The sequence below is a fragment of the Sus scrofa genome, chromosome 1 (assembly GCF_054392235.1).
Source record: "Sus scrofa isolate SSC_HxYL_T2T_F1_AM1 chromosome 1, Sscrofa_HxYL_maternal_Yorkshire_Landrace_v2.0, whole genome shotgun sequence".
Taxonomy (NCBI): Eukaryota; Metazoa; Chordata; class Mammalia; order Artiodactyla; family Suidae; genus Sus; species Sus scrofa.
Genome location: NC_139383.1, coordinates 112,240,084 through 112,262,361, shown reverse-complemented (window position 1 = coordinate 112,262,361; position 22,278 = coordinate 112,240,084). Strand labels below are relative to the sequence as shown.

The 22,278-nt window shown below is 36.5% G+C and overlaps 1 protein-coding gene across 5 annotated transcripts in view; it reads right to left on the bottom strand.

Annotated features, from left to right (window-relative positions):
• DCC (DCC netrin 1 receptor) overlaps nt 1-22,278 on the bottom strand; it is a 1,237,100-nt gene that overhangs the window by 145,410 nt on the left and 1,069,412 nt on the right. For 3 of the 5 annotated variants that reach the window (XM_021073456.2, XM_021073460.2, XM_013992856.3), the window contains 4 exons: nt 21,314-21,409; nt 15,589-15,821; nt 9,883-10,021; nt 3,789-3,896 (listed from right to left, as the gene is read on the bottom strand). In XM_021073456.2, the coding sequence (XP_020929115.2) occupies nt 3,789-3,896; nt 9,883-10,021; nt 15,589-15,821; nt 21,314-21,409 (576 nt within the window). The remainder of the gene's footprint in view (nt 1-3,788; nt 3,897-9,882; nt 10,022-15,588; nt 15,822-21,313; nt 21,410-22,278) is intronic. The other 2 variants (XM_021073463.2, XM_084966364.1) reach the window with 1 other exon arrangement.

The following is a 22,278-nucleotide window of genomic DNA, read 5'->3' as shown; positions in this document are numbered from 1 at the left end:
AAAGATGGGAATAAGAATATTTAGATTTGTATGACTCCAGTGTGAGCATCCAGCTGGGCTCACAATCCCAATGGGCTAACAACCTAGTCCAGAAAATAAAGGTACATTGTTTGGCCACTTATGGGGGATGTTAGACAAAATAAAAGGAAGAATGAATAGGAGAGAAGGGGCTTGGGGACTAGGATAAGATGCCATTAAGGCAGAGAAATGGAAATGCACAATATGAGATAGGATGCATACATTCAGAACTCCTTGGATGGAGATTAGAGATTCCAGAGACATAAATCATGTTCACTGAGCTCCTGGTATAGTGCAGATAGATACTTTTTCAAGGAAAGTAACAATGGGAATAAAAAATATCTGCATTCTAAAAAGTTACACTTTGGAACAGGTGGAAGAAAATTCTGTTTATGAGACTGAGAAGTTATAGCCCAGAAAATGGGAAGAAAAGTAGTTAGGGAATTTTACAAAAGTCAAGAGAGAAGAGAATTTCAAGGAAGAGGAACTGGACTTTCAAATGACACAGAAAAAGAGGGTATAACATTAGCCATTAGATGGTATCGATGAGGAAACATTTTCTGAAGCTCTCTTTTCTCTATAGTGGTCCCTGATCTTAAACAACGTTGGGTGCTGAATTTATTTAACCAATGTTTCACAAATCTAATTGTACATTAAAATAACTTGTGGAGCTTTTAAAAATATCATGTTCAATCCCTCCTCAGGTAAATTAAATCATAAATCAGTTGAGCATCATGGATTTGGACCAGTAGAATACCAATAAGTTGAGCAAAACATAGTGTAATTGTTAAGAGTAGAAACCTGTTATATCCCAGGTCTGCTACTACTTGGTTGTTTGGCTTTGGGAGAATTATTTACCCCAGAAAGTTCTCAACTCAATTTCAAAGTGGAATATGAGGAATATATGATCACTTATAATATAAAATGATTAACAGAATGCCAAGCATATAGTAAATGTTTAATTCATTTTGAGCCATTTTCTTCTGCAAATATCAGTCTAAATTCCTAAGATGCCAGTCATGATCAAGGAACTTAGGCACTGGAATTATCTGGATCACTTTCTTCATTCTTTTTTTTTTTTTTTTAAATGGCTACACCTGTGGTACATGGAAGTTCACAGGGACAGGGCAGGGATTAAATCTGTAAATCCAAGCCATAGCTCTGACCTACTATGCTGCAGCTGCAGCAATGCTGGATCCTTTTAACCCACTACACTGGGCTGGGGATCAAAACAGAACCTCTGCAGCAACCTGAGCCACTGCAGTCAGATTCTTAACCCACTGTGTTATGGTGGGAACTCCTTGTTTAATCTTTTTGATAGGTACATATCTGCAAACTGATGATCTGATTTCTGTGAAAAGTGCATTAGTGAAGACTTATCCTAGAAAGGATTTCAGGTGGGAATAATAACACTAGATAATTTCAGTGCTCACTGTGTAGCATGGACTTTTCTCAACATTTGATTATGATAATTCTAGAAAAAGAGGTTCTAAAGTAAGACTAAATGAGGTTAAATAACTTGCTTAGGCATTTCCATCAGAAGCTTGAGTTCTCAACCACTCAGTGATGCTGTGTATACACAATGATTTAGGAAAACAAAGAAATACAAACATAAGAAGGGAGAACCTTCTTCCACATAGGCACACATGCACCCTGACACACTGGCAAAGAACTCACATCTTCCTTTGTTCTTGCACAAGAAAGTGAGTATAGAAAATCTGGGACCCCTGTGGCTCAGGTCTCTGCTGTGGTGCTGGTTGGAACCCTGGCCCAGGAACTTTCACATGCTTTTGGCAAGCCCCCTCTTCACCTATGCCTCCCCAAAAAGATAAATGCAAAATAAAACCACTCTGAATAATTAAAAAAAAAAAAAAGAAAATCTGGGCCCTCAGCCTAAGGGTCTGGTATTTTGAATATTATGTCCTATTTTTTTTTGAAGTGATTTGAATGAAAGAATCAAAATATGCTGGAAACAGAAGTTGTTTTAAAGTTGCTCTAAGGGTTTTAGTGTTTGCTGCCTGTTGAAATGAGTCAAAATATCTCAACTTGATACTCACAACTTGGTTTTAATAAATGAAGTCATCTTTAAACGGGAAAAATATTTCTTCCCATGCTTCTACCATGCCATTCTGGGAGAATGGATTTTCAGTAGCGAGAACTATTGAACACACAACTCTAAATAAAATATGTAGACATGGTTTCTTATACATACACTCTGGCATTGGCACAGAGAATTTTATTACTCAGATTAATTTGCATTTTTTAACATGGGGCAGACTTCCTTTTTTTTTCAATTGAAAATTAAACTTTTTTTCAGAGTTGAAAACACATTCTATTGTTTATACAGACCATTTGATGAAATTTATTTGAATGAATGAAGAATTTGATAGTTTATGACTTATTTTATCCTTTTCCCCAAAATGTGTTTTTTCTAGCCAAATTTGTTTTTATTTAGACAATTTGTTTTTCTTCTTCTTCTACTTATTATCTGTTGATTTACCATATGCTTATAAATAACTGCTTATAACATAATAAAAGTCACTATGTAAACAAATCAAAATCTACAAAAGTACTGAAAATAGAACCAATAAACACAGATCGTAACTCTAGGGGCGGGGAGGTGGAAGAAAATTAGACTAAGCCCGCCTCAGCTGTAAAAAGCCTGGCAGAGTGACAACTTAGTATATAAGATTTGGAGGATATTTTATGTCTCTGTTCTTTTTCCGTATTTGTCAACTCAAATGGAATTTCTGTTTGCTATTGCATGAAGAGCAATTTCCTAGACAAAACAAGTCTTCAACTTAAATTTAAATCACATTTGGAATTTTCACATTATCCTTTCATTTTGTAAAATTCAAAAAGTAGCTCACATAAAGTGAGTGCACCATTGGAACTGTAATTTCCAGGCTTATCTCTGTATCACAGAATGACTGAATTACTTTGTTAATTTGTAATAGTGCTACCCACCTCTGGTAGGCAAAAAAGAAGAAAGAGGAGTGACTCTTACATGTCCCTAACCCAATGGTTCAAGTTAATTAGACTATAATGTGCACATTTTTAGTTATACAATATTTTTCATAATAATTATACGCTATGGAGACATCTATTAAAAGCCTAAAGTGATCATTTAAATGCAAAATCTCTGATAGAACTCCATTATATTTTTCATACTAAATTAACATTACAGGCTTCTAATGGATGCTTTAATTAGGCATTGATGTTATCAGCAATATTTGGCAAAATAAAATCTGTCACTGTGAAATATTCATTAAGTTCAATTTCTGTCAGTCAATATCAAGTGTTTTCTGAACCTTATGATTTAAGTAAGAAGTGAAAAGCTAAGTGAGAAACTAAAAACCCTCAGACAAACCTCCTTCTATGTGCCCCACAAAAATACATGGTCATTAAGCGTCTTTTGTATTTGATAATTGCCAAACAACCGGCTTCTTTTTAGTCATTTATGTTCACAGGCGTTCCATTAGAAGGTTGTCCTAATGCTTCGCAGAATGGAAAACAAAAGGCCTGTGCTAATTGAAATACACATCTTTCAGGAAGCAAGGAAAATGAAATGTGTTTGTGTGTGTATTTGCAGGCTTGGTTAGAAGAATTCCAGGGTCAGCGGGGGCCAAGAAGAGACAATCAGAAAGGATCAGGAGTCCACTGAGATGCTGAGACTGAAAACTAACACAGAGAAGGTTAGAGCAGCGCGCAGGAGGTGAGCATTCGCAGGACATGCATAGCAACAGGGGAAATAAAGCAGAGGTGCCTACCGGTAATTTTCCCATTGGCTTCCAGGGGAGGCTGCCAGCTCACAATGACAGTGCGAGGCTTCCCTTCTCGAGTAATGACTGTCAGGTCCTTAGGAGCAGAGGTCGGGGCTGTGAGATGAAACACAGACACAGCCTTGTCATTGGATGTGAAAGAAAACAGACATTCATGGGACATCTAATCATGACATTGACACTCAGAATTTATCACTCAGTATATCATGCTTATTTTACCAGGTACCATTTAAGTATTTGAATTAAGCAAACAAACATACAGAAATTAACGTTTTTCCATGGAAGTTAACTCTCTTTTAAAAGTGTAACTACAGAGAGGAGAACAGAACATGTGTGAAAGTAGAGGAGAAAACTATAACTGGTATTTTTAAGCAAGAGATACACTGAAAATGGAAGAACCATTATAAGAACAAAGAAATGAACATATACACGGTGAGAGTGATGGCTACATGTCTCCAAGAGACAAAATTCTGCTACAATGCTAGGATTTATAAATGAAAATTCACCTAATTCTGTTTTTCCTTACATGTCCCCACCAAAGAGAGAGAGAGAGAATTTAAATGCAACTCAAAACATCCTGCTTAGGTAACATATGAGAAAGCAAAGAAATATTTGAAAATAGAAGAGATAAGGAATCTATGAATGTTTTAGTAGCAACCTGGTATGAAGTAAAGATGTCACTCTGTCTTGCTTAGTGCTACTTTTGCCACTTACTGTTTAAGGGGAGTGGAATTTGTTGCCCCAAAATATGCCTCTTTGGCATAAGAATTATCTTAGGCTGGTTAAATTTTTTTCTGTCTTTTGTCTTCTTAGGGCCGAACCCGCAGCATATGGAGGTTCCCAGGCTAGGGGTCGAATCAAGCCTATACCACAGCCATAGCAACGCAGGATCCAAGCCATATCTGCGACCTACACCACAGCTCACGGCAACGTCAGATCCTTAAACCCACTGAGCGAGGCCAGGGATCGAACCCACATCCTTATAGATCCTAGTCAGGTTTGTTAACTGCTGAACCAAGATTGGAACTCCCTTAGGCTGGTTATGTTAAAGGAACAGCAGATGGAGGAAAAGTTCTCAAAACCAAGAAGTTACCCTTTTGTAAAACAGAATATCTGTTTATGAGGGTGTCTCGCTCTCTTTCTCTCTGTGCCAGGAAGAGGAGGATGACAAAATGTTTAGAAACATATCTAGAAAATATCTAGAAACCTATTTAGAAGAAGGCAGAGACTTAAATATACATAACAACTTTACCCTAGTTTACTGTGATTTGCCTGAAAAATGTCCCATTACCAACTTCCACATCCCTCAACATCTTTTGTTCCCAGCTGGAAATGGTATAAAAAATGGTGGCTTGGGCCAATGAATTCCTATTTTCCTGGGTATCTCCCATGTCCACAAGAGGTATATTTATTATCCAACTTTTATTGCTTTTTTCTCCTGTTAATCTATCTCCTATTATGGGGGGTCTCAACCAAGAACTGGGAATGGCAAAAGGAAAATTATTTTTTTCCCCTATATTATGCTCAACAACAAGTGAAGTATATGTTCAAGGTGGCAACAAACTGGTCAAGCCAGTTAAGTATCATTCAGACTTCCTGTGACCTGCTTTCTCACTCTCTGTGCTTTGAAGTACACTTTGTTTTCCTTCTAGGTAGTTCACAGTGTGCAATTCTACTATTCACAGCTTTTTTTTTTTTTTTTTTTTTTTTTTTTTTTTTTTTTTGTTACCCTACTTTTGACATAGGCAATTTCAGAACATGTGTATCTAAGTTACGTGTGTGGAGCCTGGAGGAGTTTCTTGATCTCTGCATAGGTACAAAGGTGTCATTACAAATAGCTACAACTTGCTCCTAATTATGAATTCCTCTTCACTCTTACAGAATTCACTCTCGTTCTTCTGGTGACTGTACAGTGCAGAATCTGAGCATTATCAATACTCTAGTTCCATTTTTTCTCCCTGAATAGAATTCCAAATAGAGGGACATCAAACATTCCATTTATCATACCATCTTATTTCCAATGCCCTGAGTCTCAAAGCCACCAGGATTCCAGGTTAACTAAAGCTGCAGCTAATTGTAATATCCTTACAAAGTACTCAGTGTACTTAAATACAAAAAAATAAAAATAAAAATAAAAGAAGGAGAAGGAAGAAGGAAAAGAAGGAGGAAAACACAGATCAATTGTAGTTGATCCTCGAGTAAAGAGACTATTTTATTGAAGAGAAAAAAAGGACATGCTTGCAAAAACAGATTTACAATAGCAAAATACCAGAGAGTCAATGCTACCTTAAAGATGGGTTATTCTCATAAAGAGCTCATTCAAGATATTTTCTAAGCCTTAGATGAGAAGGTAATATACAGCCACAAATTGACTTAGAGTATTATACCAGATATAATACAAAATTTTCCAGTTTTGGCAGTAATTTAAAATCTAAGTAGTCAAAATAGTCTGTTTTTTCTTAACTGTGTTAAAATTAAAATTGATGCTTATTTAGAAAACAAATGGTGATGATTAGATAGCTTCACTGAATCTATGTTGATATTCAAAAAAACATAAAATGACTACAACTTTAGCTAGCAAAATAATACATAGGTAAGTTAGTTATTTTTCAAAAAACAACCTAACCATTGATCTGTTTCAGGTGCTGCAAAAATTTCCCTTTTCCTCAAGCCATGCGACTGTTGGTGAACAGAGACTCTGGCATTGGAATCAACAGCTTAGATATTTAGGATTATCATATTTACAGCACACTATTGCCCATGCTTGGAAAAGAAGTGGGCCTAACAGCTTCAACGATCCCCTAAGACAAGCAGAAGTGGGTCTCAAATCTGCTCTTCTCCAGTCCAATGGTTCTCCTGGAATAATCTTTTTAAATTATTAATCATCCTTTTTGAATTACATGTAAATAAATATCAATAAATAATAAATACCAGGCCATGTAGGATTTATACTTTATTTTCTCATAAAGTCCTTTTTCCCCTTGTTGTCCCTGAAGACTCCAGGCATGAGTGTCACTTTAAGATATCTTTCTGATACTTGCTTGCGTATTTTGCACAAGCTGCTCCCTTCCTTTGAAAGGCCCTAGAATGGGTTCCTGGTGATCCAGCAGGCCATACCTCAACCATTGTTTCATTTGTGAAACCTGCTCTGACTTCTCCAGATGGAGTTTATACTTAGATCTATTTGACTTGCCATTGCCAAAAGTCTATGATTGTATTTTTCTTGTTACTTCAAGGTTGTATTTTTAAAAACATATTTTCTGGAGTTCCCGTTGTGGCACAGTAGAAACGAATCTGACTAGGAACCATGAGTTTGTGGGTTCAATCCTCAGCCTCGTTCAGTGAGTTAAGGATCCGGTGTTGCCATGACCTGTGGTGTAGGTCGCAGATGCATCTTGGATCTGGCATTGCTGTGGTTCCGGCATAGGCCGGTAGCTTCAGCTCCGATTCGACCCCTAGCCTGGGAACCTCCATATACCGCAGGTGCGGCCCTCAAAAGACAAAAGACAAACTATATATATATATATTTTCTGGAGTTTCCGTTGTGGCTCAGTGGTAATGATTCAGATTAGTATCCATGAGGACACGAGTTCGATCTCTGGCTTAGTGCTGTGGGTTAAGGATCCAGCATTGCTGTTGAGCTGTGGTGTAATCTGCAGATGTGACCCAGTTCTGGCATTGCCATGGCTATGGTGCAGGCCAGCAGCTATAGCTCCAATTGGACCCCTAACCTGGGAACTTCCATATGCCACACGTGTAGCCCTAAGGGAAAAAAAAAATCTTATATATTAGATTATAATTCTCTCAAAGACAGAGTCTGTATTTTATTTACCTTTTATACCAAGTCCCTACCTCAGGACCTGACAATTAAAATTAACCTTACTGGAAACCTCTAATTTGTAGCTCAGGTAACTGGACACGCACTGCCATCAGGTTTGTATGTTTCTCAAATGACAATTTCTTATGCTTAAATTTCTTTGTTAAATGTATGAGTGGGGGGTAACATTCAAGATTTAGGAGATTTCTAGCTTGGGAGGTCATATTGGGCATTTGTTTTTGGACTGCCAACATCCCATCCTTTCCTCCTTCATTGAGAGAAATACTTGGCTTTTTCCTTTGGGAACAAGCTCTCATTTGTGTCCCCTGATCTGGGTAGCCACATCAAAGAGGAATTTCAAGGTCTTCACATCACTCTCTTTAGTGGTGTGATCCTCTCTTCTGGGAACATGAATGCTGATACAAGAAGGGAAAACATATGGAATGGAGTCAAATCATTTTGCTTGTAACACCTTGAAGGAAGAGTCTAATAATTCTTCATCTCTAAAGTCTGGGAACACTGCTGGTTTCTATACCTTTCCAAGACCTTGCTATTTCAGCTGGTTTCTATCCCTTTCCAAGACTTCGTTATTTCAGCTATCCTTCCAATTATTTTTATTGTACTTACATTAACTAGAGTAAATTTAAGGATTCATCACTTGGACAGAATGACATATTTTATTTCAAGAATTTACTGATAGCCCCCATCATCTTTACTGTGGGCAATTTCAACCCAAGGGGATAACAAGGAACCACCATAGAGTCCTTAATTATTACAGAATTAGATGCAAACTCTAGAGTTCTCATTTACTTCATTTCCTTCTCATGGTTATAAAGTCCACAGACACTAGTGAATTATTTCTTGCCTCTCATCATCACCCATGGATCTTTCCATATGCTATTTACACCTTTGTCTAAATCATTATCTGTTTGGACAATCACCCTTCCTACTAACCATATTCCTAAAAGTTAATATCTTTTTGTCAGCAATGGGTATCACCACTGATGTCCCTGCAAGGCTAGGCCGTTGATGTGCAATCAGTAGGGTGTACTTATTGGTCAGATGTCGGTGTCTACTTATGTAGAAAAATGAATGAATTTGATGATTTTTTTTAGAAGAAATTAATACTCATTCTCTTTCACTCAGGGAAGCCCAAATGTTTTACTGATTTACACTGAACTCCTTTCATCTCCTTTTAAGTAAAAAGAAAGAGCATGGCCTTTATTCTCCCTAGTGTACATAACTTATTCACCTAATCTTATTCTTCCCAAGAAGCAAAGAACATCGGCATCCAGGGTAGAATTAGGAAACTGAATTAATATGTAGACATACAAAATAGAAGAAGAGGGTGTTGAAATTAAACAAGAAAAGTTCTAGAAAGAAGTCACCACCAAAATTGTAAAAATATTCACAGTGAACTCTGAGTTAAAGTAATAGCCTGAAATAAAAATTAGAAATGTAATGCCATGGGACAAATTCTAATGGAAAAAGAAATTTCACTCACCCAAATAAAAATTTTATGGGTACATTTTTTCAAAATTTGGGAATTCATGGTATAGTTTACTCCCAAATATAATGTAATGCCATGAAAACAATCAGGGTGTGGAGAAAAGCGAACCCTCCTGAACAATCAAAAAGTATTTTAAACTCTATTTTTCTCAGATGTTGACTTTCTGTGAACTAAAAATGCCAAGTGCACTGCATATCTGCTAAGGTTATAAGCTCAACATTTATGACCTATAGTAAATGTGACTGGTAGAATTTACAGTGAATTGCATTTACTTTTGATTTGAACTATTTCAAAATGCTTGAAAGTTTTCCATTGTGTGGTCTTATTTCCAAACAGTAAATGTGACCACCCAGAAACTTTTCCCATGGTCAGCTGAGGTCATCAAGGGTAAGCTTCCAGGAGACTATAGTTGTAATGCCATGTTTCATTTTGTACTTAATTTCTTTCCAAAAAAGTAAATGCCGACTATGTCTGTTGACCAAAGACACAAATGCTGTGGACAGCGTAAAACATCTTTACTTAAATATATTGAAAAGAAGATTTATATTCTGATATCCTAAATCAACACATAGATTAAGCCACATTACTGAATCCATTGGGTCTCATTTTCTTCTTATCTAGAGTGGGAAGGATAATATTAGATAGAAAAGTGCTATGAACTATTTTATATAAGATAAAGTGAAATTTAGACATCATCATGCACACGTGTTCCAACTTCCCAACTTCCTGGAAAACACCATTACCAAGTATCATACCTGCTTCATATGTGGTGGCGTGTGCTGTCATGCTCCATGTGCTTGACCTTCTGTTTTTTGTTACCATGACCGAGAATTCATACATTGTGTTTGGTTTGAGGCCTGTAGCTGTGTAACTCAGAGATGTTGTGTCTTCTGACTAAACAAGTGGGAAACAAGAGGGAAAAAAATGAACTCTATCAACTTGGTAAATTAAGACACATAAGAAGACTATCCAAAGCCAACAACAACAACAAAAAGAATCTCTTTCCAAACAGCCAAAGCATGGCTTTATTTCCTTTCTGTACCAGTTTACACTGGCTGATTGTACATCTAAAACATAATCGATAAAATCGGGTATTATGTTGTTCAAAGGGGCAGACAGCTGATAAATTTCACCAAGTGAGGCAATAACCACAGAGACAGGACCAATTCCAATTCCTTCCTTCAGTTCCATTGTTAAGGTTATCTGTGCTGACTTTAACTTCAATTTATTTCTAAAAATTAAAATATTTTTTTCATAGGTATTGATATTGTATATACTTAAAGTGTTATGATTATTTTCCACTGGTAATAAAATTAATTTTTAGAGTACCACCACTTAGGATTTTTTAAAAAAGGTTTTAGGATACAAACGTTCAGTGATTCCAGAATCTACACAGCTATTATAAAGAAAATGGGCAAAAGCAATATTGTGTCGTGTGGTTTTCTTTCTTTGTATACAGGTCACGTTAAACACACAGTAAAGTATGGTCATTGCAGCAGTTGATTAGGAAGGGAACAACAAATTGGATAAATATTGAAGTATTGCATTAGTGTTAATATTTTTTCGTCTTCTGAGTACATTCTTTGTCTTTGTAGAAAGTAAATTATCTGTCTTTATTTGCTTATGCAAGAGATAATAATTGTAATAAAGAAAAAATAGGTGAATCTCCCAGGTTAATGAGTATTTTCCATATGATCTGGCAAATTTAAAACTATTTATACCTCTTATAAATATCATTTTAAGCTTGTTATTTAGATCTTGATCTTCTTCCAAGAATAAATATTTACTTTCACTCTAAAATTTATTATATATGTTATATATCTGTCTGAAAAATTAAGAAAAGCTTTTTGTCTCCATCTATGTCATACCTGTCTCCTCCCTTATCTACTTTAGTGTGGTATTTTTTTTTTATTGTACCATGAATTCTTACATAGCTGTGAAAACCCTACATTTCATTATAAAACCAAATAAATATTTAACTGTACTAATATAATTTCAATGATGTGCCCATCCATCCTATTAAAGGGATGACCTCATAAACATTTATCAGAAGCTCTTCTTAAAAATAGCTATAAAATGTGTGCCACAAATAAATGTAAATACTCTGTAGACTCAGTGAAATGGAATCCCATCAAATAAAACACGAAACGGGCAGCTGGTATCTGACATGCTGAGGTAAAACTTCCAATCTTGCCCTCCTTCTCTGTCATGAACACTTCTTAAGTCTTAGAAATGGAAATACAGGGAGAAATGGGATGGTGAGTTCTAGTTTAGTGAGGAAGATCATACTTAGATAAAACTGCTCTCTTTGAGCATAGGCACAGCTGGCATTTGGGAGGCAGCTAAGCAATATGGTCCTTACTTGTATTTGTATTTTTTTTTTTTTTTTTTTTTTTTTGGTCTTTGTTGTCTTTTCCAGAGCTGCACCTGTGGCATATGGAGGTTCCCAGGGTAGGGGTCTAATCAGAGCTGTTGGCCGCCGGCCTATGCCAGAGACACAGCAACGCCAGATCTGAGCTGAGTCTGTGACCTACACCGAAGTTCACCATCAGCGTATCCCCAACCCACTGAGCGAGGCAAGGGATTGAACCCACAACCTCATGGTTCCTAGTCACATTCGTTAACCACTGGGCCATGACAGGAATTCCAAAATCTTTATGTATCTTTACAGTAGACCAGCTACATTCTCCATTTATCCTTGCTATCCAATTTACCCAGCTCTTTCCTTTAACCCTTCTTCTCATGGCGTGGGTATATAGTGCGCATGTGTGAAAAGGGGGTGGGGCATTAGTAATTGAAAGCCTTAGGCCAGGGAAGGTGATGGGAATCGGAACAGTTACAATATTTTTTCTATTCTCAAACTTCAATCCATAACAGAAATCAGCCTCTCCTTATAGAGGATGGGTTTTGGTTGGTTCTAACTTTGTGGACATTCTTGGTGAGGCTCCATAATTCTGTCTGCCATATTAACTATTCAACTGTTTGGTATATTTCCTTTTACCTGTGCCCACAACATGTGGAAGTTCCCAGGCCAGGGATCAAACTCAAGCTACTGTAGCAACCTGAGCCACAGCAGTAACAATGCCAGATCCTTAACCTGCTGAGGCACCAGGGAATTCTTCCTCTTTGGTATTCTTGACCTATTGCATTACTGGCTAATATTTAGAATCACCTTGTTAAATTCTACATTCAATGACTGTTGAAATTTTTGTGACTACACTGAATATGTATGATTGGGTCACTATGCTGTATAGCAGAAATTGACACAGCACGTGAATCAGCTATACACTAATAATAATAATAATAATAGCAATAATAATTCCGAGAGAACTGACATCCTTACAATATTAAATTTCTCAGTCAGTGAATGTCATAGATTTCTTTCTTTATTGCAGCATTATTATCTGTATTAGTTTCCTATGCATTAGTTTGCAATTTAGTTTGCAGTATTAAAGTAGTGCAAACAATTATTTAAATAATAGGAATTTATTTTCTCATGATTCTAGAGGCTGGAAGCCCAAGATTAAAGTATCAACAGTGTTGGTTCTCTCGGCTCTGAGGGAGAATCTGCCCGATGGCTTTCTCTTAGGCTCTGGCATTTTCTTGGCTTGCAGTAGTAGAACTCCAATTTTCACACAACATTCCCCCTGTGTACATGCCTGTCTGTAGGCAAATTTCTCCATTTAGTAAGTACACCAGTCATATTGGATACAGGACTCGCCTTACTCTAATATTATCCAATTCCAAATCTACTTCCACATTTTTAGGCATTTGTTACAACAGACAAAACTATAGTGTTTAGGAGTACAAGTGAAGATGGTAAAAGCATCAATAAAAGGTAAAGATTTTTACAAATTTAGGAAAGGAGAGCCTTTAGGTTTGATGGAGTGGGAGATACATTTGAGAAGGGACACACAAAGGGTTTATTAATTACATGAAGTGGTCTGTAAGTTGGATCGTGGTTACATAAGTGTATGCTTTATTACTATTTTGAGTGCATGCATATGTTTTTATATAATACACTGCAATTTACTGATACATATTTAATACTAGCTTTAAATTTAAAATGAGGACTTAGACCTAGTGAGTGGGAAAGAAACACAGGATACATCTGGGAGGCTCCAATGTTCTATTTATTGACATGTATACATGTGTGTGTGTGTATAATATTGTATTTCTCAATAAAAGTCATCTCATATTCATACAAAAAAACTATTCAACTGAAAAAAATTCACCTCCAGCAATTTTGGAACTCAAACCATTCTGCAGAGAACAATCACTATCCTTCAGAACACTTCATATACTTGGCAAGGTACACATGGCCATTCTGTGAAATGAATGTATCCACAAAGTACAGCAATTATTGAGCATAAAAGTTTAAGGTAGTCTTTTAAAAGTAAACTTACTAGTGGATAATCTGTATATAAAGAGAGATTTTCTTAAAACGCTCTCATATGTTTTATTGGTTGTCTTATCTGAGAGTTATCTTTATTTATAGTTCTGCTGAGCCTTAAATCTGATACTATAAGGAGATGGATGGGGTACTTAACAACATATCTTATATCAATGATATTATTTGGACTTGCCTGGAGAATTTTTCCAAACACCTGACCTAGCAGGGCCGCAGAACCAAAGAAAACTGTTTTTTAAATGGTTTCAACTAAAAACTGATTTACTATGAAATGTGAATTTTATGCCACTTAAAGGCTGAATGAGACTAGAAGCAGAGCCAGCAGGGCTATGGGGAAAAATGAGGCAGACTTACACAGTTATTGGTGGGATTCTGCTTTATCTCTAGGTTCTTTTAGAGTCAGAAATTTCCAAAGTATATTTCCATTCTCCAAATCACCCCTGGCTTAAGGCTGGATTAAGCAAGATGAGAGTTTGCAGAAAGAACATTGGATAAAGTATCAGGAGATACAAATTCTCCCAGAGAGCCTCCCTCGTAGACTGGTAAAGAGAAGGGATATAAAGCGAGTTTGAAGATTCTGGAATGCCAGGGTTGGACGACTGCTTCCTTTGTGCTGGATGACATTTATGCTCTCTTTTTTTTTCTCTTCCAGTTTTATTGAGAGGTAATTGACATATAGTACTGTGTAATTTTAAGGTGTAAAATATAATTACTTGCATACATCATAAAATGATTACTATGAAACAGCAAGTTTAGTGAACATTCATCATCTCATATAGATACGAAATTAAATAAATAGAAAAATACTTTCTTGTGATTAGAACTATTACTCTCTCTTACCAGAGAGTAAATGCCTATGTAATATACATCAGTGCTAATTGTATTCATCATGTTGAACATTACATTCCTAGTATTTATTTATCTTACACCAGAAGTTTGTACCTTTAGACCACTTTCATCCTTTTCTTCCTCCCGCCCCAATGCTCTAGTTTTTAAAGCTACCTTCCTCATCCTAAATCATCATCCTGTGAATATTTTAAACATGTTTTCGTATATTATCTCACTTAAGTAACTTAAGAATTCTTGTAAGTAACGCTATGGAGCTGAGTGCATTATGCATCCCAAAATTATAAGTAGCAATGTTAAGTATGTGAAGTAACAAAAACAAAACCATGTTAAATGGCTCCTATGATCTAGCATAGTTCTAGGTAAATGGGAGTGCCTCATAATTAATTGTTGATCTCATTTTACTCTACATTTGTGTATTGTTCATATGTGCTACTAACATGTGGTAGGCCTAGGAGGTAACAAAGTCCCTCCAGTACATAAATAATTATTTGTTGGAGTTTCTAAGGCTGGCTTATAGAGATTTGAAAGTAGTAACAACAACACAAATGAGAATCTCTAAGGAGTTCTTGGGGGGGATTGAGAGATGACTCAGTGGTAGACTAGGAATAAGGGGGCCAGTCTAATTTATCCTAGATAAAGGGGAGTGTGCATTGTGGATTTTCTCTAATGCATGAAGGTGTTTTAAGGCTAAAAAAGAAGTAGATGTTAGTGGCTTAGAATGTGTTTGCCTTTTTAAGATGGCATAAAAAATCTTCAAGTTATGTATTCCTATTCATATTCACTGTAAGATGGGTCTCTGTAATATTATGAGGGTTGCTTTTGGCATAAATCTGGATTCCAAATGAAAAGAAAAACACCAAAATCCCCCCCCCCCAAAAAAAGCCTGAACATGGAGCTCTGCTATTTTCAAAAGAAAATGGTATTCCCTTGTTCAGAGTCAAATTATTTATACAAATGCAAAATCTGGTAAATTCAAGTAACATTTTGCAGCTCTTGATGTTTTTCTCCCGTGCATTAGAATTGTCTCCTAACACACAATGGTCCTTGTGCTAATTTTAGATTATGAGTTATTAAAATGCTTTGTTTTCCATTTTGTGTCACTGCAGCAGGATGACTTATGACAGTCAAGGAAGACTTTAAAACAATGTATTAAACAACCGACAGTTCATTTTCAATTTCTTACGACCAATGAGAACATCACCTTGTATTTTGCATTCGCTGAAAAGCTGGTCCTCCACCGGACAGTGTAAAGCCGCACTTCGGATGTTTTTTGGTTCTTAGGGACAGAGTTGTCTGCCCAGCTGACCCTCACAGCATCATGGGTAAGAGCCACAGCCTGTACACCTACTGGTGGGAGCATGGGGGTGGAGACATCTGGGACAGAGGTGGGGAAATCATCAAGCAAAGGATAATAATCAACTGGGTCAGTGGGATCTGGGTTTAAAAACCCGCCAAATGAAACAAACAAATAAATACATGAATAAAAGAGTTAAAAAATAAACATCAGTGGCAACACATCACAATGAGTTAAATGCATGGCAATAATGATGAAAGGGAACATGAGAAGAACAGAAAAAAATACAATTAATTCAATCGGAAAACTCATTAGAAACAGTATTGCTATATTACAAAAATAGCTATTTTCTATAATTTACTCATTTCCTTAGAGTGGTTTTTATCAATTTGGCTGTCACTTCCAGTTATATATTTTAAAAGTCCATTTTTTTCCCCTTGAAATGTGGCACATTGCTTCTTAAAAGATCCAATATCGAATTCATCTGTCTTATAACTATACAGAAAACTTAAAACAACATGATAGAAAGGAGTATCCAGTTTATTTTTCTCCTGCAAAGGAACACATGCCTGGCTAATATCTGTTTTGTTGTTTATTTGTTTGTTTTTCTCTTTCTTCTCTAACTTGATTTGGTTTCTCTCTTCATTTTATTATTGCTTAGATTCCATCTGCATAAATACTGTTTAGGCAGGAAAAGGACCTGAGGTCTATGGCAGTCTGTCTATGGCTATGACTGCACGGAGCCAGACTGACCAAGTCCACAGTCCACATGGTTCAATGATGTGATAATCAGGTTTTACATGGTACGTCGTGTGGTTAGATTGAAATTCTTAGAGAAAGTGTACAAGTGTCCATTTTATTCACAATATCACAGAGTAATTTTTTTTTCTTAAATAGCATTTCTATATTCCACATTCCCTGTTCTAAAATTTTAAGTTCCATGGAAACACTTCATATTACTGGGTTGGGAGACAGAATGAACTACCTACAGACTGATGAGATTTCCACTGAGGCACACACATGATCAGAATGTGTATGATGTGTGTGGTTTCATAATATTCTCTAGAAAAATCTTGTGCTTGTTTTTATGATGAGGATATCAGAATGATCGGAGTTTATTTTTGTGGTCATAGTAGAAGTTCCATTTTGAGTCTTTTATGTATTACCTAAGACATTTACATTTTTAAAAAAAATTCCTTTAAATCATAGAGTATGTGTTCTCACTAACAAATGAGATTGGCACTTAGCCTGGGCATATGATGACATTTGAGAAGACAAGATCTACTAAAATGTAGAGCATCTGAAGCAGTTTACATACAGAGCTTATATTTTTAAATGTAGTATAGTGACTACTGGCTGATTTTGATGATTATTTCACATTGTCCACTGAATTTTAGATATCTACCCCTACTCATCACTGTTTTCCAATGAATTATTTAGTAGTTTACTGGGCTGTGGTCTTTGGAGCAAAATATAAAATCTGAAAACAAAAATAGAACAAAAGGAAAGAGAAAAAAATAGTAAGAGAAAGAAAAATGTGTGCTTAAAATTTAATGATAGAGCCCAGCTTTTCATATTTCCTTTGATGTGTCTTTTTATTAAGGGTTGCTTTAAACTTGAATGGATTTATGAAATGATGAGGAGGGAGCAGAAGACATTGCTGCTTCCAGGAAGATCCCCATCAGTTATCAGGCTGGTGCATCAGAGAAACCTTTTTGCTAAACTAAAGCAGGTACTGCCTCATTTCACTTGTTTCTATTCTTAGCTGACTTACCAAGAAGAAGGTTATACACAGGGGAGGACTATGCTCAATTACAAACTCCTTTTAGACCAACTCTTTATGCTACCCTATTTGTTGTTTCTTTGCTTACTCTAATATTGTTGATAAACCTATACTAACTTTATAGTCCTTCAGAGGTACCATATATAAGATTTGGAAAAGTAGCTATTATACTTTAAGAAATGATAATGCTCAATCCTGCTATTTCTGTATTTTAGAATAGTAATATTTTCCATGACTTGAGTTTTTCAGAGTCTCAGTTCCAGAGTGCACCCCTAAATTTCAAGTAATGCTGTTTGTTGGTTTATATCTATGAACTTATGCAGTTCAAAGATGTCTACCCTGGCTAAGTTTTTCCTGCTTTTTTAGAGGAATTCTTTTTTCAGGCATGGCTTGTCATTCTATTTGCCACTTCCTGTATATCTGGGCTAATACAATAGCCACTAGGTACCTGGACAATTTCACTTTAAATTAATTAAAATTCAATAAAATAAAAAATACATTTGTTGTGTTGCACTGGCCAATTTCAGGTGTCTGACAGCCACATGAACCTCAGGCCTACTGTGTTGGATAGAACAGACATACTATGGTATTTCCAACAAAGCAGAGTATAGTAACAGTTAGCAAGCACTGCTCTAAATATATGCCACATTTATTGCTAATTATCTTTCTCTCTCAGGTCAGAAACTAAGTAGTTGAATTAAAAACATTATTTCGCAGCTAAACTTTTTTTTAGTTTTGTTTCTTTATACTACTGGGTGCCTCGTACGGTATTGATTTTCAGTGGTTACATTCAAAAGAGTGAAAAAAGAAAAAAAAACACAAAATATAGATTTAAACCTTTCGCTAAAATGAAAAACTTATTAAATTCTTAATAATTGTTTTGGTAAGAACATAGAGGTTTTCAGTCAATATACTAAAGTTCAAAACAAGCTTAAAAAAAAAAAACCCACATTTTACATTTGGAGTGAACTTCATTTAGACATTGATATAACAATTGAGAGTAAACCAGTTCAAACAACACATCTCATTATGTCCCTGCCTTCTTCCCTTCTCCAGGCTCAAAATATCTTGTTCTTGTAACAGTAAGAAATACAGTTTGGCTTTACAGCAAAAACTGGAACACTTAACCTGCCCATTTGACCTAGTGAAACTTTCTTGGGCTCCAATGCTGATGTTCTCAGGATGAGATGAGGTCCAGAGTGGACCATCATCTATAGATACATCCTCGTCCACGTGGAAAGCACGATGACCTGAGACTGACTCCAGTCTGGTGCATTTACTGCCTCTGATTTTTTATTACTTTATATTGGCCTCTTCCAAGTCTGCTCATGGGAATACTTGGCAGAAGCTGAGAGACAGAGAATGTCTTCTGTGTAGCTCTAGGACATGTTTATGGAGAGCTTCTCCCAGAACTTTAACCTCCGATTCAATTTATTAGTCCTTTGTTCTCCATGATGTGTGAAAACACAAAAAAAAATAGGTTGGCCACATCTAGCCAGGGATGAAGAAAGGGCTGGGTTTTATTCATCCTCTCCAACCCTTATTGACTTTTCATCAATGAGAAAATCCTTCACGCATTGTTCAACTTTTGGTGTTATTTTATTTCTCAGATCTATGTGGATTAGACAGAACAGGAAAAAAAATTGTCTTATGGATCACTAGCATTTTAGAAACCACTCTGGGAATGCCATATGCTGAGAATTAAAGAATGACAATACATGCTAAGAGAAGAGGAGTTAATAACACCTCAAATGGTTCTTTCTGAACAACTTAATCTTCAGTTTATATGAACTCTACTATCTCTACTACTACTATTTTCTGGTCAAAAATTGATTTTTTGGGTCATCTTAGTGTCCTTTGTTGTAGGTTTTAGTTTTGGTAAGAAAATTAGACCTCTAATAGACTGGCCATGGTACAGTTTTCTTTGGTTTGATTGCAAGCTCAAAGTTACATCAATGAGTTTTTCTATCTTTTAACCTATGCAAGGAATAGTTGGCTTGCTGAATAAACATCAGGGGAAGTACAGACACAGTCAAGGTGGCAGGTATCTCTCAAAGAATGTTTGGCAGAGCAACAGAATAAGGAGAAATGAAAATCCCCAACACTCTCCATTATGGTATCTTGTAATTTCTATCCTGGCCCTATGTTTGCCTCATCTTTCTATATTTAGAGACAACACCTGTGACAGTAAATATTCTGTATGGTAATATTTCTTATTTACCTTTTGGGGGGAGTTATGAGCCCCTTTGATAATATACTATGAGCCATATACTGTCTCCATGGGTAAAATAATATAGTGACGTGTACCCAAGCTTTTGTATATACTACTTCAGGAAGATTATAGATATTGAAGCCAGTAGCCAAAGATTCAAGGAATTTCTGGAATAACATCTCTCCCTTACAAAGAAATCTGGTTGAAATCAGATAAATAAAGTGATAGCATACTCAGAAAACCATTATGTAAAAAATACAGATCTGGTTTACGATCTTCCAGAGAGTCTATGAATTAAGTGTCTTGATTGAGAAAACAAACTCTACAAAGTTCACATAAATACAGGTGGTAGCAGAAGTCACAGGATTCTACTACTTATTTTACGATCATTTATCTCTACATTTCAGGACTCCTACTCAAGCACCCGGTAATTTTCCATGTTCTCTGGTCCTTGCTATCAAATCCTGCTTTTAAGTCCTTTGTTCTCATTAAGTTGAAAATAGCTGATAAGTTGAACAAAGTCTGAGGGTTGTGGGTTTTGAAAGGGGGCAGGGAGTTCCTGCTGTGGCTCAGTGGTTAATGAAACCAACTAGGAACCATGAGGTTGTGGGTTCCATCCTTGGCCTTGCTCAGTGGGTTAAGGATCCAGCATTGCCATGAGCTGTGGTGTAGGTCACAGACATAGCTTGGATCCTGCGTTGGTGTGGCTGTGGTGTAAGCCAGCAGCTGCAGCTCCAATTCGACCTCTAGCCTGGAAAACTCAATAGACCACAAGTGTGGCCCTAAAAAGCCAAAAAAAAAGAAAAAAAAAAGAGGTTAAGGATCAAAGTATTGATTAAAATGATGGAACTCCTAGGTTTTGCTTATAGATTTCAGCTCTAAGGCACTGGAGGCGGTTGTGTGACTTTGAGTCATGTGACTGCCTCATGAAAAAGCCCCACAGAGATGATATTCTATTTTTGGGTAGGTCCAGCCTTATTCACAAATGGTGTCCATAAATGGCTGGGTCTCTCTTCCTTACCCATCACTTTCTCATTTCCTTGAGCCTTTCTTCTCTTCTGTGCTACTTTTAAAGTCCAGCTCATGTAACAATTCCTAGAGGTGAAAAGATCTTGGTGCAGCCAATCCTTTTAATGTCCAGAGGTCCTGGGCACAGTTGGGGTGACCTGCTGGCCCACCACAGAAAGAAATCACTGTATGCCTCCACCCAGTCCAAACCAGGCCCAGGAGGTCAGTTTGTCCTGGTCATATCAGCTTGAAGGACTCTCTGCAGAGAAGCAAGTGTCCATTCAGGCACCTGGTGGCCTTTTGGAAGAGACCCTCTTGCCTACTTTGCAAATTTAAGACAAAATGTCTAGGGGAATAAAGAGTGGTATTTGTATGCCAAAACAGGTAGCTACTGGAGAAGAGAAAGAATAAGAAATTCACATTCTCTAAGTCCATGTACTAATGTATAGACTGAATCACTCTCAGTTAATTTTGCTAAAAATTGTGTGTGTGTGCATACATACACATAAGGCTCAGGATATGATTATGTACACTTTTTCTTTGTATTTTGTTTTTGTTTATTTGTTTGTTTTCACCATAACTCAAATACTGACTACTTTCTCACAAGAGGATTAGCTATTTTAGCTTACCTGTTATGGATCTGGTGGTAGCACTTTCATAAAGAGGAACTCCTTCTCCTGCATTGTTAAAAGCTTTTAGGGAAATCACATAATGGGAACTTGACTCTGGAGAAAAACAGAAAGAATATGAATGTGTCGATTTATTTAATGTACCGAAATACTCAGGGTAAACATTTTCCTGGAATCAAATTGAATATAATCAGTCAAGCAAATTGTTGTTTAACAACGAGTGAGTTTGATTCTGGGAAGAATATAGCAGTGGAAGCAATAGAGTTTTTTGATCTTCCTAAATTTTCACATAGAAAGAGACGGAATGGCCAGATAGAAAGCCAAAGGCATTTGGACAATGATGACAAAAGGAGGCGATGAGGTGTATCCCACATCCTAAAATGCAGGTGGATGTGGACAAACCAGCAAGGACCTTAGAACTTGCATTCTATCAGTATCTGTGTAAGAGAAATCAGATGGAAGCCTCAAACCTGAAATTAGGATAACTCTAAAATAACTCTCAGGTAGTCTAGAAAGTGCAGCAGATCAGTTGGAGGACAGTAAATACTTGAAACTAAGTTGCAAAATCTTCTTTCCAAAACAGGGGTCGCACAGGGGACAAACTATTAAGAATATATTTAAAATTAGTTAAGTAGGACAGAAGCAACAGACATGAAAGGAAGAGAAAGTCCAGATCAAAGTAGGAATAGTCATGAAAACTCAGAAAGCAAACTGTCATCATTTTTTGTAGGTATCAGGATTTGGTCCACTTTTCTGCAAATGACTCAGAGAGTATAACTTTGCTGACCACTTTGCCACATATTCATCTATGTTTGTTTTATTTATTTACAACTCTTCAAAAATTTCAAAGCCATTCTGAGTTTAGTTGGGCTCAAACAAAAATAGGACCTGGGCCAGATTTGACCCACAGGACAGAGTTTGCTGAGCCCTGAGCTCTCATCCAAGGAAAACAATAGGAGAGGGAG